The sequence below is a fragment of the Erpetoichthys calabaricus genome, chromosome 1 (genome assembly GCF_900747795.2).
Source record: "Erpetoichthys calabaricus chromosome 1, fErpCal1.3, whole genome shotgun sequence".
Taxonomy (NCBI): Eukaryota; Metazoa; Chordata; class Cladistia; order Polypteriformes; family Polypteridae; genus Erpetoichthys; species Erpetoichthys calabaricus.
Genome location: NC_041394.2, coordinates 57599833 through 57618142, shown reverse-complemented (window position 1 = coordinate 57618142; position 18310 = coordinate 57599833). Strand labels below are relative to the sequence as shown.

Below are 18310 nucleotides of genomic sequence, written 5' to 3'. Positions count from 1 at the left end.
CCTTCTCCCCTGATCGCTCAGTTTAGATGGCCGGCCAGCTCTAGGAAGAGTCCTGGTGGTTTTAAACTTCTTCCATTTGCGGATGATGAAGGCCACTGTGCTCATTGGGACCTTCAAAGCAGCAGAAATTTTTCTGTAACCTTCCCCAGATTTGTACCTCTAGACAATCCTGTCTCGGAGGTCTACAGACAATTCCTTTGACTTCATGCTTGATTTGTGCTCTGACATGAACTGTCAACTGTGAGACCTTATATAGACAGGTGTGTGCCTTTCCAAATCATGTCCAATCAACTGAATTTACAACAGGTGGACTCCAACTAAGCTGCAGAAACCTCTCAAGGATGATCAGAGGAAACAGGATGCACCTGAGCTCAATTTTGAGCTTCATGGCAAAGGCTGTGAATACTTATGTACATGTGATTTCTCAATTTTTTTATTTTTAATAAATTTGCAAAAATGTCAAGTAAACTTTTTTCACGTTGTCATTATGGGGTGTTGTGTGTAGAATTCTGAGGAAAAAAATGAATTTAATCCATTTTGGAATAAGGATGTAACATAACAAAATGTGGAAAAAGTGATGCGCTGTGAATACTTTCCGGATGCACTGTATATAATACACTACCGTGGCTGTTCATTTATCTGTCCAGGATTTTAAATTACCTGTATCTCGCAAACCGTTTGAACTATTGACCTAAAAGTTTGTACACATATAGTACGTGACGTCTACTATCCGCTTTTGGGGTGGTGATTGACCTCCAAGGTTATTCCTCTTTTTATTTTATGTTTATTGTAGCAACTCTTGGCAGAGCGCAGCAGGGCGGCCGTGCGGCACATGTGTATGGGCGCTGTTCTCATCCCTAGCACCTTCTCCATCACTTCCTCTACCTCTTCATATCTTAAATCATTCTTGAGGCATATTGAAGACTTAAGTACCAGGTTAAGTGGAAAATGTACTAAGTAATTGCAACACAAACGCTGACTTAATCAGTTTTAATACGAAAAGATGCCGATGGAAGAAGAGAAGAAGCGGGCCACTAGGGTGGAGAAAAGAAGAGCTGCTCAGGAAGCAGCAAGCGCATCAACCTCTGAATGCTAAACGTACAGAGAAAGAGTAAGAGAACTGTGAATGCTCAAGTCAAGTGTATTAGTGCACCGTTATATATAAGTACAATGGCATTTTTACGTTTGTGTACAAAGACACATAAAGTGCATAAAAATGCTATTTAAAGTAATTATTTGTTTCATTTTCCATTCATCTCTGGAGTACTGAATTCAAATCCCAGTTTGGGCTTCCTCTTTGTGCAAACTCTTTGTTTATGCTTTGTATGCATTGATTTTCCCAATCATTTGTAAGAAATTCAAGTTAGATTACTTGGTCATTCTACATTGGACAGTTATAAATGAATGTGCACTGCAGTGAACTGACAACCAGTTCTAAGAAGGTTTCTGCTTTGTGAGCCTAGATTGTAAGTGTTTTAGAAAATTAATGATTTAATTTTCCATGTCCAAAACTTGTCCGAGAATTGATTAATGTGTGTTATTAGAGTAGTAAAGTTTGTTAAATCTTAAGGGTCCCCCTAAACTCGCACTGAAATATGTGTTAAAAAATAAATTTGGAGACCCTTTGGGTTTGATGCTGAAATTTAAGTTTGAATATACTTAGTAGATTTTCAAGGTTTTCACTAACAGTGGCCACTAACATTGCTAATTTTAATCAATGATTGGAGAGAAACTTGCCATTCATTTTTATTTACGGATACTAAACATTTAAGAATTATCAACAGTTCACTATTGGAGCAAAGTAAAGGAGGAAAACTTGAGTGCGTGAGCAATCATGCACAAACTAGTAATTATTGTAGGAATGACTCTTCTTTACTGTGGAGACCTTACTAAATATACATAAAGATTTGTTCAAATGGCACCATCATCTGCATATCACTACTGTGATTGTTCTTTTTATTTTTAACCAAGTCAGATGTCTTCTTTCTTTTTAGATATTCTGGTGTGTATTTGAAATTAGGTTGTTGCTGTTCGTTAAAATGTTTATTTTTGTATTTATTAACTGTTGAGTTTTTCTAAGAAGCACTTTGTTTGTCCCATCTATCTATGTACTTTAACATAACCTACAGTTTACCATTTTTTCCTCCAAATTTTTCCAAGTGCCTTCGATTATGCCCTCATTCAGAATCAAACTATTTTGTGCTAAGGGCAAAAATGCCCACAAATTACAGAAATCTGACCCTTTTGTAATAATAAAAGCTTGCACCAAAATTATTTGTAATATAAATAATATTTTTATATATATGACTACCACTGTTGTACCAAGCCTCAGCTTTGATGTTCAGATTCCACATCTTTTGCCATAGATTTGCTACATACATTTTGATCGTTTTGAACCTACCTACATCTATCTCTATGGATTTTCAACACAAAATCTCATTAAAAATCAGAGTCACATTAGACTCTCAGAGGAACATCTCATCCATTTACTAATTTTCACATAAATACCTTTAAACAACTGAGGTAATAGTAACGTACAATTATGCTAACAAATGAAACTTTGCTGTAGTGCTCATGGCTTCTCTTCATACTTAGAATAGTTCTACGTGAACCATAGATAAAAATATTGGTTTTGCTTTCAAAGTATAGCACATATGGTGATAAAGTAAAAGTTAATGAAAATAATAAACATTTAGCTACCCCACTAGGATGGCCATCATGTATTCTTTAAATTGAAAAATATAGGGTAAATTGAAATCTGAATGTAAAGTACTTGTTGAGAAAATGTTAAGTTATTCTGTTTTTACAGCAGCAAAGTTTCAAATTAGGTTGGAGTAATTTTAACAATTAAACACCCGTGATACTTTTATCTTTTGTGATAAATTATCATTAGTTGACATTATACATAGAAAATTTAAAAGTAAGAGTTCAGCAGTCATATACACTGCTAAATAAAAAGTTATTGTTCTTAAAACAAAAATGTGTTTTTAATGTGCAATGATGGTAAATATGATAATGAGTTCTATTATTTGTTCTGTATAGGTTAATTATACTGTTTTCTTACAAACTGTATGGTCTGTGGTGAAGGTTGTTTGTAGCAATCTAGTGTAATAGATTTTTTTTTTTTTGGTGGATAGCTTATTTTTACACCACCCAGTCAAACTTTCAACTTTCCAGTGATAGAGTACACATCTGGGGACAACCCATTAAAAATCTATAGTGAATACTGGCAAAATCTTGCACTGCAAAGGCAATGCCCACAGGTTTCTTCCTAAAACACCTGCCCTTCAATTTCTCCAGTCCATGAAGTTTTACTCCACCAAGGTTTCAAGTAGTAAGCATAAAGAACCTGAATAAAAGAACTGACGTAGAGAGGAAATAAAAAGCTAAAATTGTTATGAGTTCAGGATCTCAGTAGCACAAGGTAACTGAAGTATGATAATTAATTTGTATGTTGTAATGAGCGTTATGACAGAGGAGACACACACAGACATAGACCGCCGCAGCTGCCTGGCTCCACATGTTGAGAAATATTTTTGTCTGTTACTATATCTTTTGGTCATTTTGACAAATACAACACTATACGGCATAGCAAGGGCAAATAAAATCTAGAAATGCATTGTGGTGTATGGATATCCTATGTGTTAAAAATGCCATGTCTAAGTTTTGGCATAGTATGTTTGCATTTCCAATTAGACAATAACATTATCTTAGCTTTACTTGTTTAGTTGTGCACTCAGAAGTTGGGTGTTGTGCAGCCTTATCCCTACTTTACTGGTGTCATTAGGCAGATTTGTTGATTTGTGTGGTTTGAGTACTGAACTCTGCATCTCCTTTGGCTCTTTGTCAAAAGGACTGCTGTTAAGAGAGTTGATAACAGAGTGTGACACTTCGTTTACTTCAAATGCATGTTTTGCTGTTCATATTTTCATGAATATATCTGCCAGTTCTTTTAACCTTATATCAACTCTGACAATATCATTGTAACTAAACAGCAGAGACCACACTTGGCACCTGCGACAATGTGGCATTCACCTTTATCACTAGTCCATTGATGTCTTCGAATGATAATGTATAGTCTGATGTTACAGAAAGTTTTTCTCCTTGAAACAGGTTATGTTTATTTTTAAACTTGCAATGTGTTCTCATGCAAAACACATTGTTATGTTGAATAGGAGTCTTTTAAGAGACTTTTAACCTGTAGATAGTTTATCACAATCACAGATTTCCTCTCCATTAAACCCGGTTAATGAGAGCACCTCTGCTTTTTGCAGTTAAAAATTACCACTCCTACTTTGAGCTCTGCTTTTATGAGGGATTGGATTGGTTTAGAAATGTGACAGTCGGTGATCCATCTAATTGTTCCCACCCAGTTTTAAGAAGAATTCACTCATGGTTGTCTTCAGACGTATATATTGTAAGTCTGGCATCTGCAAGACTACCAGTAATATAACCTTCTAGTGATACTGTATGTGATATCATTTAAGTCATTACAAATAATGCTGTATGCACATGCTTATGAAAAATGAATTCATCTGTTGAAAGGCAAACTTAAATATGTTTTTGTGCTGATACTGTATGTTGAAGTATGTTACAATTTCTGGTTATACCTGGTACCATACTTTGTTAAAAACAACATTCTGAATTGCTTTACCTTTACTTACTAGAATAAATATAACCTATTCCATAACAACCTTTAGTTACAGTATCTACTACAGTTTTCTTTAAGGAGAATTTTTCGTTTACTTGGTAATTTTGATTATCTTCTTATCCCTTAAGAATTCTCATTTACTTTTGTACATCTTTACAGGAAGACAAAAACAAATGGTGTTTCTTTATTGAAGCCAGAACCAAAGTACAGAGGATCAGCTGACAGTATGCTAAGCTCAGTGAGCAAATTACCTTGCCAGATTGTCAGGTGAGCAGTGGAGTCAATGGTGCATTTATATATTTTAATGTATTTGTATTTCAAATACATTGTGCTTGTGGAGCATATAAAATATGACTGGAAATGCCCAATCAAGTGCAGGTTTTCTTAAATTTTAATGGATCATGTAAATAAATATTCACAATTTGACAATCTTATTCTGTATTTATTGCTTTTCTCTAGTTACCTCATAGCTCATTCTTTTGGACGTAGAATGCTCTATCCTGGATCTTTCTATCCACTTCAGAAGGCAATGATGCCAATGTTAATTCAGGGACAGATTCGTCTTGTTGAGGAGGTAATAAGCAATGTAAAGGAAGCCAGTGGAATTAATTTACTTTTAAACTACTATGCAACTGTAAATATATTTATCTTCAATGCTTACAGTGCAAAATACAAAAAAAGTTCAAATATATTTTTTAATAGAGATGGTATATTACATAATATCACATATGTTTTATGTATTGATATTTAAGATCAATTGAGTTTATTCAGATGAAGTGGGTACATTCTTGTTTGTGCACATACGAGCATAGATTAACAAAACAATAGTTTTAAATATCTTGTTTGTTCTGTTTAGTTTGGAGGTCAAAGAGCAAAACTGCTAGCATGTGATGGAAATGAAATTGATACCATCTTTGTGGATAGAAGAAAAATCCAAGGGGAAAGAGGAAAAAAAATAGTATGTTCTATAATCTTTTATATACTGTAGTTTTCTAACAAGTAGCTGGTTTGTTTGAAGTCAAAGTTTCATTAGTTTTATGCATTTAAATTTAATAATGAATTTAAAGGTTTATTATAATCTTGTGTATTTATTCCTGCAGGAAAGTTTAAATTCACTGATTTATTTAATAGTAATTGCAGTTGTGTATAGTTAATTGTAATTCCATACTGCCTGATAGTGGGTACATTGTAAAATATTTAACCATGTAATTATTTCATAACCTTAAGTAAATACAGTAATATGGCTTTACATTTTTAACATTACATAAAATTATTTAGTTACTGGATCAATTTGGATAATTATAGTAAAATGTAATATTCTTTATTAATTAAATAATTCTCATTATTTTGTAATGTTTGGTCAATACACGTCTCAGTTTATCTTTCTCAGAAAACTTGAATTTATTGCAATTTGTAAAGTTAACTGGGGTTTCATTTGTTGAAACTTTAACTGACATATTTTGGCTATCTCTGTTAATTTAGGTGATTTGCTGTGAAGGAAATGCTGGATTCTATGAGATTGGTTGTATGAACACACCCCTAGAAGGTATGACCCTTCTGTTCACATAGGTTACCATTAGAAATATTTATTTAAATGTTTTTGCATAGCTAAGCAGAATATATCACAAAAAATATTTAAGCATCTATAACATGCAAATGTATGTTAAAATATCGTGTGTATGCAAACAAAGATGCATAGTGTGTATATATACACACACACACACACACACACACATACAAAGAGTACACGACACATGTTTTGCCCTATTTGGAGCTCATTGGGTGTATGCATGTCCTCAGAAATTAACGCCACAACATTCGCGAGTTGTAGTACCAGCAAAAAATCGTGGGGCATAGTATGTTCAAGTTGGAATATGATGTCATAGTCTGTGTTTACTATCAACATGTGACAACAAGCCGCTTTGCAGATCCTACAGGATCAATGTGCATGCTTCGATGTTTGACGAATGGTTCGATGTGGTGAAGCAAAATGCTGACATACAAATATATTCATGGTGCTTTTCTTTTCAAGAGTCACATATTCCCTATCAGAATGATGCGATACATTTTAAAGGTCTCACATACCATCTTCTGTGAAATCTTTTTTTTTTTGGCCTTTACAACAGCATCAGAAGCATATTTTAATCACAGAAAAAGAATTAGGGACACAGTGGAAAGGTCTGTTTTGTGATTAAAGTGGAAATGTTGCCTTTAATCTCGAAATTTCCACTTTAATCTCGTAGTTTATTTTGTCTTTAAAGTAGACCATCATAAGTGTCATCTTAAAACCAGCCCAGTTGTTAATCGCTACGCGCTTCTGGGGCTTCCGACAGCAGCAGCAGTCAGTAATTGCCACACAGAAAATGTATGATATTCCAGTTCTCTGCACATTTAGAATCCTTTGATCCTTTAAAATGCATTAAAGTATGTATATTACATTTTACAGATAAATCATTAACTTTGTTTAAATAAAGAGTACTATTAGTAATTAAAAATTTGGGGTTGGCACGGTGGCGGAGCAGTAGTTCTGCTGCCTCACAGTAGGGAGTCACATCCCTGGTGTTCTTTGCCTGGAGTTGCATGTATTCCTAGAGGGTTTCCACAATGTGCTTCAGGTTCCTTTCAAAGACATGCAGGTTTGCCAACTTCCATGTTTTTCCAATACATAAATCCTGGTCATCATGAACTGTAATGGATGTGCACGTGCCTGTCGCCCCTCCCCTTCTCTTCCCAGAATTACACATCTTTGAATATGCAAATCAATATAAATAGCCCTTAAATTCAGCGTTCTGTGAAAAGATAATGGCAAAAGCACAGGGAAAATAGAAGTATTTCAACGAATACCAAATGGAGGCAAGAAAAACATACTATTTGTTCATTTAAGCAGTGGTATAAACAACAAAAGGAAGTTGATCAAGTGACAGATAATGTCAGAGAAACTTGAAAGTTCAAGTTCACACAGTGCCCAAAATAAAAAAGAAGTGGTCAGTTATCAAAGTCACCGTGAAAAGTCAAATCGTACCTCACCGTGTGAGTGTCATATGGAAGCTTATTAGGGTACAGAGAAAAGAAAAAAAAATAGGGACACTGTGGGGAAAAAAAGCTTGAAATGTCAACTTAAATCTCGAAATTTCCACTTTAATTACGTTTTTTTTTTTTTGTTATTAAAGTAGAACGTCATAAACTTAATCCTAAAATCGTTTAATTTACTTGTTTCTAAAAATCCCATCGTAACTAAAGTAGCACGTTAAATGCTTCGTATTCTATGTGTTCTTCCATGTACTCTGTGTGTGAATCACTACGTGCTTCTTAAACGGACTTTTTCCCTTACACCGATAGGACACAGAATACATTACATTCATTATATCACAGCTCACAGAATAATTTAAATACTAAGATGTATAGTTGATATAATTTTGATGATGAAATGAATTAAATCTTATATTAAACATGGGGGGATAGTGGAGCAGTGGTAGCGATGAGCTGCCGTTCAGAGATTGTTCCTGCCTCCCGCAAGATGCTTGCTGCGCTGTGCGCGACCCTCTGAAATAATTTATTGCAGTAGTACTATCTCTCTCAAACTTACTAACCCCCAGTTCCTGTCCTTCCTTTTCTTTCTCCAAGTAACCAATCACAACACAATAAGTTCTTTAATAAATGTTAAACCATCTCTAAGCTTAAAATGCAGATTCTTCAGAACTTTTAAGGATTATTGAAATATCTTCATAGTATACGTTTAATTATTCCATCCATCTAATCATACAGGGTTGCGCTAGTCCCAGCAAGCATACAGTGCAAGGCAGGAAAAATTAGAGAGATCGTTGAAAGTAAATGGAACAAGTCAAGTTGTGAGGAAATGAATGAGTAACAGCCTATTGGTGTCATCATAAGAGAAGGACTTTTTTTTTTAATATCATACTCTTCACTTTCTAAAATGTATTCACCATAAATTGAATTGTAGCATGATGTTATTACTTTTTTGGCAATCTGATAATAAATGAAAAGGCCCTACAATTATGTTACATGTGCTAATATGTGCAATATAAACTCTTCTTAATATGTATATCAATGTTTTGTATTTGATCAAAATTAAATATTTTATTATTATTTTATGTGATAGACCAAGTATTGTTTAACAATCCATGTTTATTCAATGCTGAAGCTCTCAGATAAACAAGCTTAGAAGAGACACAGAGGTTAGGATTGGTGTTTGGTCAAAAAGTGCAAAGTAGGAAGCCTGGGCAATAACAAACTGATAGGTTTGCCTTAACTGTGAAACCAAGAAAATGAATTACCCATTCTGTGACTAGCAATAAAGTGTAATCCATCTTATGCATCATAACTTATCAGTTATTATTATGGAAAAATAGTAAATGTTAACATGTTTACAGAATATTAATACAATTGGTAACTTTTGTCACAAATGATTTTCTCTAAATATATTTATTGTTCAACTAGAAAAATAAATACCAATAAATATACTGTATATCAAATAGATCAATATCACACAAGCAGCTTCTAGTAGACATGGGACTGTCAGACTGCATTAGGTGAAATACCCCACAAATTATGTACACTTATAGAGTGAACAGTAACTAACAGCAAGAGAAATAAAAGCACATTTTATAGCAGATAGGTAATAATAAATTAGTATGAAAATACTTTTGTGTATATTTGACACAGATGATAAGATTACTCAGAATGTTATTTCTCAGCAGCCATGTTAATGTATTTATATGTACTACATTATGTTAACTGTTCATGACACCTTTACCATTTGATAAAAAACATATTAAAATGAATTACATAAACAACACAGTGAGTTTGGCCCTTCAATAATGAATCATGAGAGAAATTATTAAATACTGTAAATGCCCTCTGCCAGAATAGCTCTGGTACCTAAAGCTCTGTACTGATGTTTACTGTGGTCTTAGTGTTATGTTTAAAAATATAATTTTATGTTCTGTGATTTGTTTACATGTAGCTGGCTACTCAGTTTTGGGCTGGAATCACCCTGGTTTTGCAGGCAGCACGGTAGGTATGCAATGTTGGAAATAAAGTGTTAAGGTTTTGCTTTGTATAATATCTTAACTATAGATCAGTGGGCCAGAATGAATTTATACTGTTATCATACATTCTGTCAGGTGTTTCAAGTACTAAATGATATTGATATGAGATTAAATACTTTAACAAAAAAAGTTTATTAAAATGCTTTTGAATCTGATTTCAGCCCTTAGCTAGGACCATTATTTTTTGTATTACAAGAGCACACTTCATAAAAGAGGCCTGTTTTAATTGTGCAGTTTGGATTGTATGTGCTAATTAATTAATTAAGTTATGAACTGTTTGTTTGAAGGATGTTCATCAATACAGTAAAACACTTGAAGGCTGCTCCCAAACAACCTGAGTGACCAAATAAAATATCTCCTCTACCACTGCCAATGCAGTTGGCTAAGAAAAAGAGGGTAGTTCATAAATATGTCTGCATCTAGGTTTATTTACATATAAATACCTAATATCCTGGATTTATAGGCAAATAAATAAACATGACTCGGTTTCTCTTTTGGTAAAGGAAAGTCAGCTAATATTATGACTTTTTGAAGTTTCCATGGGGCAGTGGTTGGATATAAGTTGTGGCAGTAATAGTTTTACTTTTTTTAATCATTTTTTAGGGTGTGCCATTTCCCCAGAATGAAGCAAATGCTATGGATGTGGTTATGCAGTATGCTCTTAACGAACTTGGATTTCAACTTGATGATATTATCATCTACGCTTGGTCAATAGGTGGTTTCACAGGTAACATCAAATGAATACTAACAGGAAATGTGCTTCTCTGTTAATTGTCTTAAATGGAATGCATAGGTCATGGGAAAAGAGAATTTCCTTTTGGGGATTAACAAAGTATATCGAATCAAAAATAATTTCTATACTGTAGCAGATATAAATGTTAAAATTTATGACATTACTGTAATATACTATGGAATATCTGTCAAAGGGCATGTCTTTAGTTTAATGATGTTCTTATTTATGTTGATAGCAACTTGGGCAGCCATGTCTTACCCAGAAGTCAGTGCACTAGTCCTGGATGCCTCCTTTGATGACCTCTTACCTCTTGCCCTCAAAGTCATGCCTGAAAGCTGGAGTGAGTTTAAATAAATTTGTAATTTCAAAATATTTTATGTAAATTTACCACTATTTTTAGTAAATAAAAATGTTAAAATAATGTATTTTCCAGTGCTGTTGGTAATTATTAAACTAAAGTTATATATTTACAGTTAGCATGAGTAAATATTTTTCATTAAATAAGTTTACTCCCTTCTTTTTAGGATCTCTTGTAACTAGAACTGTGCGTCAGTACCTCAACCTCAACAATGCAGAACAGCTGTGCAAGTGAGACTGTGCTTTTGTTTTTCCCTTTTGTGACTTAACTATGTGCTATAGCACAGATGTTCCTGATACAGAACTTCATTCCAGAAGTATGCGTGTTAGTTTATATTGCCATGGGAGTAAAATATTTTCCAGATTTTGTCCACATTTTGAGAGATTGTAATGGGATATTCTTAATAAATAATTTTAAAGTACATTAACTAGTGTTTATAGAGGATGGTGGTTAGAAAGCTCACTGTTTTAAATTAGTATTTTTCAGTTTCCTACTTTGACAGTAAAAACAGCATGCACATTATCCGAAAAATGTAGTGTTGCGGTACTTTTCATCTGTATTGCTTTCCTATATAATTATTACCTTATACTTTACCTTGAATAACAGTAATTCACAAAACTCTATTATGTAGGTATCAGGGACCAGTTCTTCTTATTCGGAGGACCAAGGATGAAATTATTACTACTACGTAAGTAAATTATTTTACAGGTTCTTTATATTTTTATTATTCTGTGTGATTATTCCTTATTAATCTCATTTTAATTTTCTTATGACCATGATTTTGTTTAATTGTATTGTTGCATGCAGTATTGAAATTGCACAAACCTCTTTAGGAAATAAGTTATAATACTAATGAATACATACACTAGCATTAATACCATAAAGTAGAGCAAGTGATTCCTTACACTTATGCATTGATAGATTAGACTACAACCACAGTGAATAACAAATGCCCATCTCCGTTGATCTCTCTCTCTTTCTCTCTGCAAACTGCTTCATCTGTTAATCTAGTGTCAGAGTCTATGATGTTCTTGAAATAAAGAAAAGTATATATACAATCACTTGTGTTGGAATGGAGAATAAGTCGATGACCTTATTCTGTATTACAACTATAGCATTTTAGTGGCTGGTGAATTACAGTTCTAGGAGTCCTATTGCAGTCAAGTTAATAGTTGGTATGTACCAGGGGGCTTTGCCCCCTGCTCGCTTTGCTCGCCAACCCCTTTCTTCTCCTGTCCGCGGCCACCTCTCTGAAACCCCAATTAAACGGTGATACAATGGGAAACATATATATATTTCTTTTAACTCCTCTTTGCTCAAGCATCTGCTGGCGTGCTGCTGCTGCTGCCCTCACGCATGATCTGCAATTCGCACGCCTACCCTTAACCCCCCTCCCCCCCCAAACCAGAGGTAGGCGTTGTTGTGAAGAGGGGACGGTGCTCCTCCTCCGAAACCCCTTTTAAATGGTGATACATTGGGAAAAAAGTAACAGGTGTTTTTTTTCACCTCCTCTTTGCTTGAGAAGCAGTTGACTTGCTTCTGCTGTGTGCCGCGTGATCTGCATTTCATGCGGAGCTTCGAACATTTGAAAGCCTGTACAGCACCTGAATATTCAATCTATTTTCGCTGTTCCGTTATTTCGCCGAGTAATATTTTCAGATTGTTTGCGCTAATGCGATCTTTACTCTCATTTTTGGAGACTTTCGAATTTTCTTACTTCCATTATCTCTAACCTGCTCTGCATTTGTATCATGGGACTTGCATCTGAAGGTTGTAAGTATGACATGACTTGTCCGTCCCGCGGGAAGTGAAAGTGTCTCTGTCTCTCTTCAAAAGATCACGTCTCCTCCCCGGGATGAAGTCTCGTCACAAGTTTTTTTTTTTTATGATAAGAGAGATGGTATTCTTCAAAATTGAGATGCTCTGCACTTACATTGTACTAAATATGTCTTGGATAACTATGAGCGGCTAGTTGGTTGCCAGGCTATAGAAGTGTCACAAATCCTTTATAATCTCCTAGACATTAAAATCCCCAGTAAGGAATTAATGAATGTGGGCACTGTGATTTACTGACCAAACCTCACTCTAGATAAAATAATTGTAGGAATTTTTTGGACTTGCCAGCTGTTTTAGACATTTCATTAAGACACAATGTGTCCCCCATTAAACATAAAAAAAAACTTCTTTCTGCACATGAGAATAAGGGAGCCTTTAGTAGAGGGTTGAATTTGTGTTAATTTGGGCATTTATTACCATCCACAACATAAGAGAGGATATAACAGGACCACTCAGCACCATTGAAAAATATTAACAAGTTCACATTCTAAATTTTATTTCCTATTTTTATGTATGTAGAATCCAGAAATCTCTCATTAACATATATACAGTACAGTACAGTAAATAGGTAGATAAATGTGTAGTGTGTACTTCTGAAACAGGTTGAAAAGTACTTTTGCATAGTAAAAAATTCTAATTTTATCTTTTATTACAGAGGGCCTGAAGACATCACGTCCAACAGGGGAAATGATTTACTCCTTCGTCTTCTTCAGTTCAGGTCAGTTCCTTGAAAAATTGAGCTTAGTCTTTAGGCTACATTTTATATCACTGTTCAAGATTCTTATTACATTGCTTGTTGTTGTCTCGTGTATATGGATTCCTGAGATGTAACTGCACAAGAGCTACTCAGTACAGTGAAGTATCATTATTGTCCGTACATTCTGCTTAGAGAACATTTTTTCTCTCTTTAGTCAGTAATCTAAAAACTCAAGTGGACAGAAGCACCTTTTGTAATTATTAACTTGGGCATAGACTTTTATTTTGCAGCTATGTCATTGTATCTCCCCCATTAACCACATTTCCAGCCGCTTTCAGAATAGAGTGAAGTTTGTGTTTTCAGAGTTGAAAAAGATCTAAAAAAAAAATTGACAGAACATGTTTACTAACAGTGTTAGCTTATGCCTGGATATCAACATTCAGATATGTAAATTATAATAAACTCATAAAACAACATGCAGTACTTAAACTGGGTTGAAACTCAATGTGATATTTGTTTTTCTCCCTGCAGCTGTGAAGCAGACAACACATGACTATTTCTTTTGGTAACTTGGCCTGGCAATCTTTCTTCTCTCTGGTTTGGGTGGAAAGTACTTGCCTTATTTCAAGATTTCTTCAAATAACCAACATTACAGATAAAACAAAAAAAATTTGTAAAAATTCAAACCAGCAATAAATATTTATGGCATTGCCTAAATCTCTTATGATTGGTTCACACACATGCTTAATAGATAGATAGTCTTGCCTTCAGAGGCTGTGACTTTTGCATGATTTACCTCAGTCAGCTTCCTGCTCAGTATATGTTTTATCTGAGTATTTTGCTACTAACACATCACTAAATACTGTTGACACTCAGAGTCCAAATTAGCCGGACTGGCTTCCTTTTTCTTATTAAAGTGGTGTAGCTCAGCATGCTATTTCAAATTCTGTACTTGTTTTGATTATACAAATGATTTGGTATTTTATTTAACTAGGAGGCTTTGCCCCCTGCTCGCTTGGCTCGCCAACCCCTGTGTTTGGTTTTCCGGATACACACTTTTAAGATTTTTTTTTTCTTTGAATTGTTGCTATTTCATTAGTTTCACTTTTATTTCAGAACCTATGTAAAAACAATATTTGGAATCTTTCGAGTCCCAATATGCTGAATCTTAAAAGATCTTAAAAGATTATTTAAAAATGAGGTCAGTGAGACATGTGTTTAATGACTTTGTACCATAATTCAGGATAAGTTTCTCTGTTTGGAATTTCATCACAGACAAAGCGATCTACATCATCATCAGTTAATAATTTTTTTTTGCAAAGTAACCAATAAATGCATGTGAGGTAAAACACGTTTTTGAAATTCTGACTTAAACTTCAAAGCCTTACAATATTTACATACATCTGACATATCACCTGTGTCCATATATTCGATCTCTATTCGCCTTTTAGTTATTTCTCTGAGTAATAATCTCTCTTTTTTGCGCTAATACGATGTTTACTTTCTTTTTTTTTGACACTGTCGTTTTTTTTCGCTTTCATATTCTGTATCTTGCTCTTCCTACATTTTCTTTGAGTCTTTTGAATTCTAGTTTTCATTATCTCTAACCTGCTCTGCATGTGTTTGGCCCTTTTGTTTTTTAACCTCTTTATGACGTTTTACTTTGTTTTCTACTCTGTCTTTTATTTCTGACCTCGCTTTGTCCTGCTTTTTTTTTCCAATGACACCTGGTCTGTGGTGATTATTTTCCCTTTTTTCAAGTAATAATTTCCGTTTGTTTGCGCTACTGCGATCTTTACTTTTTTTTTATACTTTCTAATTTTCCAACTTTCATATTCTTTAACTTTTTCCACATTTGTATCATGCATACGTTTTTTTTTTTTTTTTTGAGCCTTTCAAATTCCACTGCTTTCATAATCTGCTCTGCATGTGTATTGCACCAACGTTTGTGAACGTCTTTATGAAGTTCTACTATGTCTTTTACTCTGTCTTCTGAGCCCGATTGGATGTGCTTTGTTTCAATTCCACTTGTTACGGGCTGATAATTACTTGCCTTTTCTACCATAAAATTAGACAGCAGCACACATTCGTTGACTGAGATGAGTAGAACTTCCTGGAAGCTACCTGAGAGATCAAGTTCTTTAAAGTGCTACTATAGGCTAAGGGTTACAGTGATACCAGGTGCCAGTAGAGGGATGTTTCGCCTGGTGTTCATGTAGCCAAAGCATGCCATTAATAGAAATGTATGTAGTTTAAGGTAATTGAATGCTAGTGAAAACCACTTTATAATAGAACAGCCAGGCAATATGCTTTGCAATTTGCTGTACCATCATCATCTTCTGGACTACGTTGAAACAAAGTTTTAAATCCATAGTGATTAGCATCAAGACATCCAAACTGAGCACATTTGTAATATAATGGTGGTTTATTTTTAGTTGTCTTGTATACTGCTTGTCTTACATTTGGACGCATTCTTATATTATCACGTTGACAGAACAAAATGGATCAAAAAGCTGTACTGTGCAAAATAAATTCATTAACCAAGCAGCTCAACTCAATACTACGTGATAGTTGAACTTGGTTTAGTGAGATAAAACTTAATCATTTTAAAATTTTCCATAGCCACCATAGATCACATTACTTTGCCCATTTGTGTAAACAGACAAAATATCCATGGAATCTGTCCTTGACTCAAAGGCGAAATACACATTTGTGTGTTGATACCTGTTTTGTTATGCTTCATATTCTTAGAATGTGATTTATGTGAAAATTCTTAGATTAGATTTTAGAAGCGGAAGTCATCCTCATGTCTCTCTGGTAAATAGCTAATGAACATCTCTTCTCCTCTTGTTTCTGAAAAGAATAGTGATGAGTGAATGAAATGCATAAGGCTTACTGTTTCAGTGATTTATTTGCCTGACAGAAAAAGACTGTGCCAAAAATATTTTTTATAAGAAAATACCCTTTTTGAATTTTGTTTTTCAGGTATCCAAGGTGGTGACTGGAGAGGGTATGCAAGCAGTGAGGGAGTGGCTGAGTGCCAGCAATAGTGTTGAAGAAGGTATCTTCAATGTCTGGCTCTTTATCAGCTTTAGTAATTTATAACCTAAACTTACCAAAACGAATTGGAACTTGTTAAACATCAGACAAAACTATCTCTTTGACCATCATTTTGAACTTGTTGCTTTGCTGTCACTTTTGTAATGCTCAATAGCTTTTGTGTGTTATGTACTTACTGTTTATTTGAAACATTTCCTTATGCTATTTTCAATAAATTTCTAATTTTATAATTAATTTTGGACTACACCTATGATTCCCAATATAATACATTTTATTTTTCAGCTTCATTGTATAGCGCATATGAAGTAGATGATGAATGGTGTACCTCCGTCCTACAGTCTTATCAGGCTGATCAGTCTAAACCATTCCCGTGGTGTGTTGGTAGGTCAATTTATTTGCTTTCATATATTATTCTTAAATAATGCAGAAGCAAAACCTTTTTCTGCTTTCATGACTATTTTCTTAGTAATTGTCATTGAAATATTATGTATGGTTAATAATAAGCTTTCTACATACATTTAAAATATCAGAAATAAAGCTCAGCTGTGAAAAGCCATGATACATGTATTAAAATAGCCTTTTGTAGGTATGTATACACATGAACATCAACACTGACTGCAGTTGCGTTTTTTAGTATCATTTACAGACCCTGGCAACAAAAGAGAATTTGATAGCATCCTAGAGTAACTTTTTGTAGTGTAGGTATCCAAATACACATTGCATAATTGATCATGTGCTGTTATATCAGAATCAAAGCAAGCAATAAGAATTGGTAGACATTATTGCAAATACGATAACAATTGTTGTTTTAGGAAAATGCTTTTGTTGTAAACAGTCTGCTGTTCCTGTTCTTGACACCTCCTTCTCCATAGTTTTTAAACCACTAGAATTTCACACTAAATATACGGATTGAACGTATACAAGTCTTATTATGTACTTAATAAACACTTAACAATGACCATCCAGAAATTTGTTGAGTTGTATTTGTTTTAATTCCACTCTGTATACAGTAATTAGAATTGTTTGCTTATACACAATGCAACTACAATATGTCGGATCAGTGCAGTGCTCTAAGTCTCTGCAGTGAGAAACATGCGCTGTATAGATGACAAAGTCTAGGATAGGATCTAAATGCATTAAATGTATTTATATACAGTGTGTTTTTAATGATATGTGTCAGGATGTGGTGAATACAGTATGTATAAATACATTTTTTACAAGTACCATCATCTTATATGAAGAAAGTTAGTGTCAGACCAGGAATGTTTTAATATCCAACAATAACAGGATCTTTCCCACTACAAGTGCTTTTTCACTAAGTATTGAGGCCAGTGTATGTCCCCAAAATGACATCAAACTTGTCTGAAAATTAGATTATTTTCTTTGGCTGTGTTCACGTAATTCAGACTACTCAAGGCAGCCACATAATGAAAAAAGGTGTGTGATGTCAAGTGGATCCCATTTTAATGTTTATGCTTGGAGTTACTGCTTCCAAAGGACAGATTGGAAAATAATATGCAAGTCACTTGGGGACAATATCAGGGAATTCTGTCACTGCATCACAGACTGTATTTTCTGTGTCGACAATGTTGTACTGTGTATTGCAATTCTTTATTTTACATTATTGTAAACTCAAAAACTGTACACAACTTACCAAATAACAAGCCCCAGATTACTAAGTCTCCTAAATAAAAAAAATCAATTTAAATATGATGACAGAGAGGCTCTAAAGTGTATACGTAGAATGAAAGTGAAAGTTTAGTAATGAAGGGAAGAAAACATACAGAGTTAAATAGAAAACAAAATCACTCAGCATTAACATGATAGGTGATTGGAATTGACTGGCCGTAATTAAAGGAATCCAGCAATTTTAGGGCCGATATGCTGGAAGACAACATGAACAAAA

At 34.2% G+C, this 18310-nt stretch overlaps 1 protein-coding gene across 1 annotated transcript in view; it reads left to right on the top strand.

Annotated features, from left to right (window-relative positions):
• abhd16a (abhydrolase domain containing 16A, phospholipase) overlaps positions 1-18310 on the top strand; it is a 53949-nt gene that overhangs the window by 33929 nt on the left and 1710 nt on the right. Inside the window, exons 7-18 of the mRNA XM_051934692.1 lie at positions 4811-4918; positions 5111-5225; positions 5508-5609; positions 6134-6197; positions 9636-9685; positions 10324-10447; positions 10689-10793; positions 10978-11041; positions 11443-11499; positions 13303-13369; positions 16330-16405; positions 16687-16785. Coding sequence (XP_051790652.1) covers positions 4811-4918; positions 5111-5225; positions 5508-5609; positions 6134-6197; positions 9636-9685; positions 10324-10447; positions 10689-10793; positions 10978-11041; positions 11443-11499; positions 13303-13369; positions 16330-16405; positions 16687-16785 — 1031 coding nt within the window. The remainder of the gene's footprint in view (positions 1-4810; positions 4919-5110; positions 5226-5507; positions 5610-6133; positions 6198-9635; positions 9686-10323; positions 10448-10688; positions 10794-10977; positions 11042-11442; positions 11500-13302; positions 13370-16329; positions 16406-16686; positions 16786-18310) is intronic.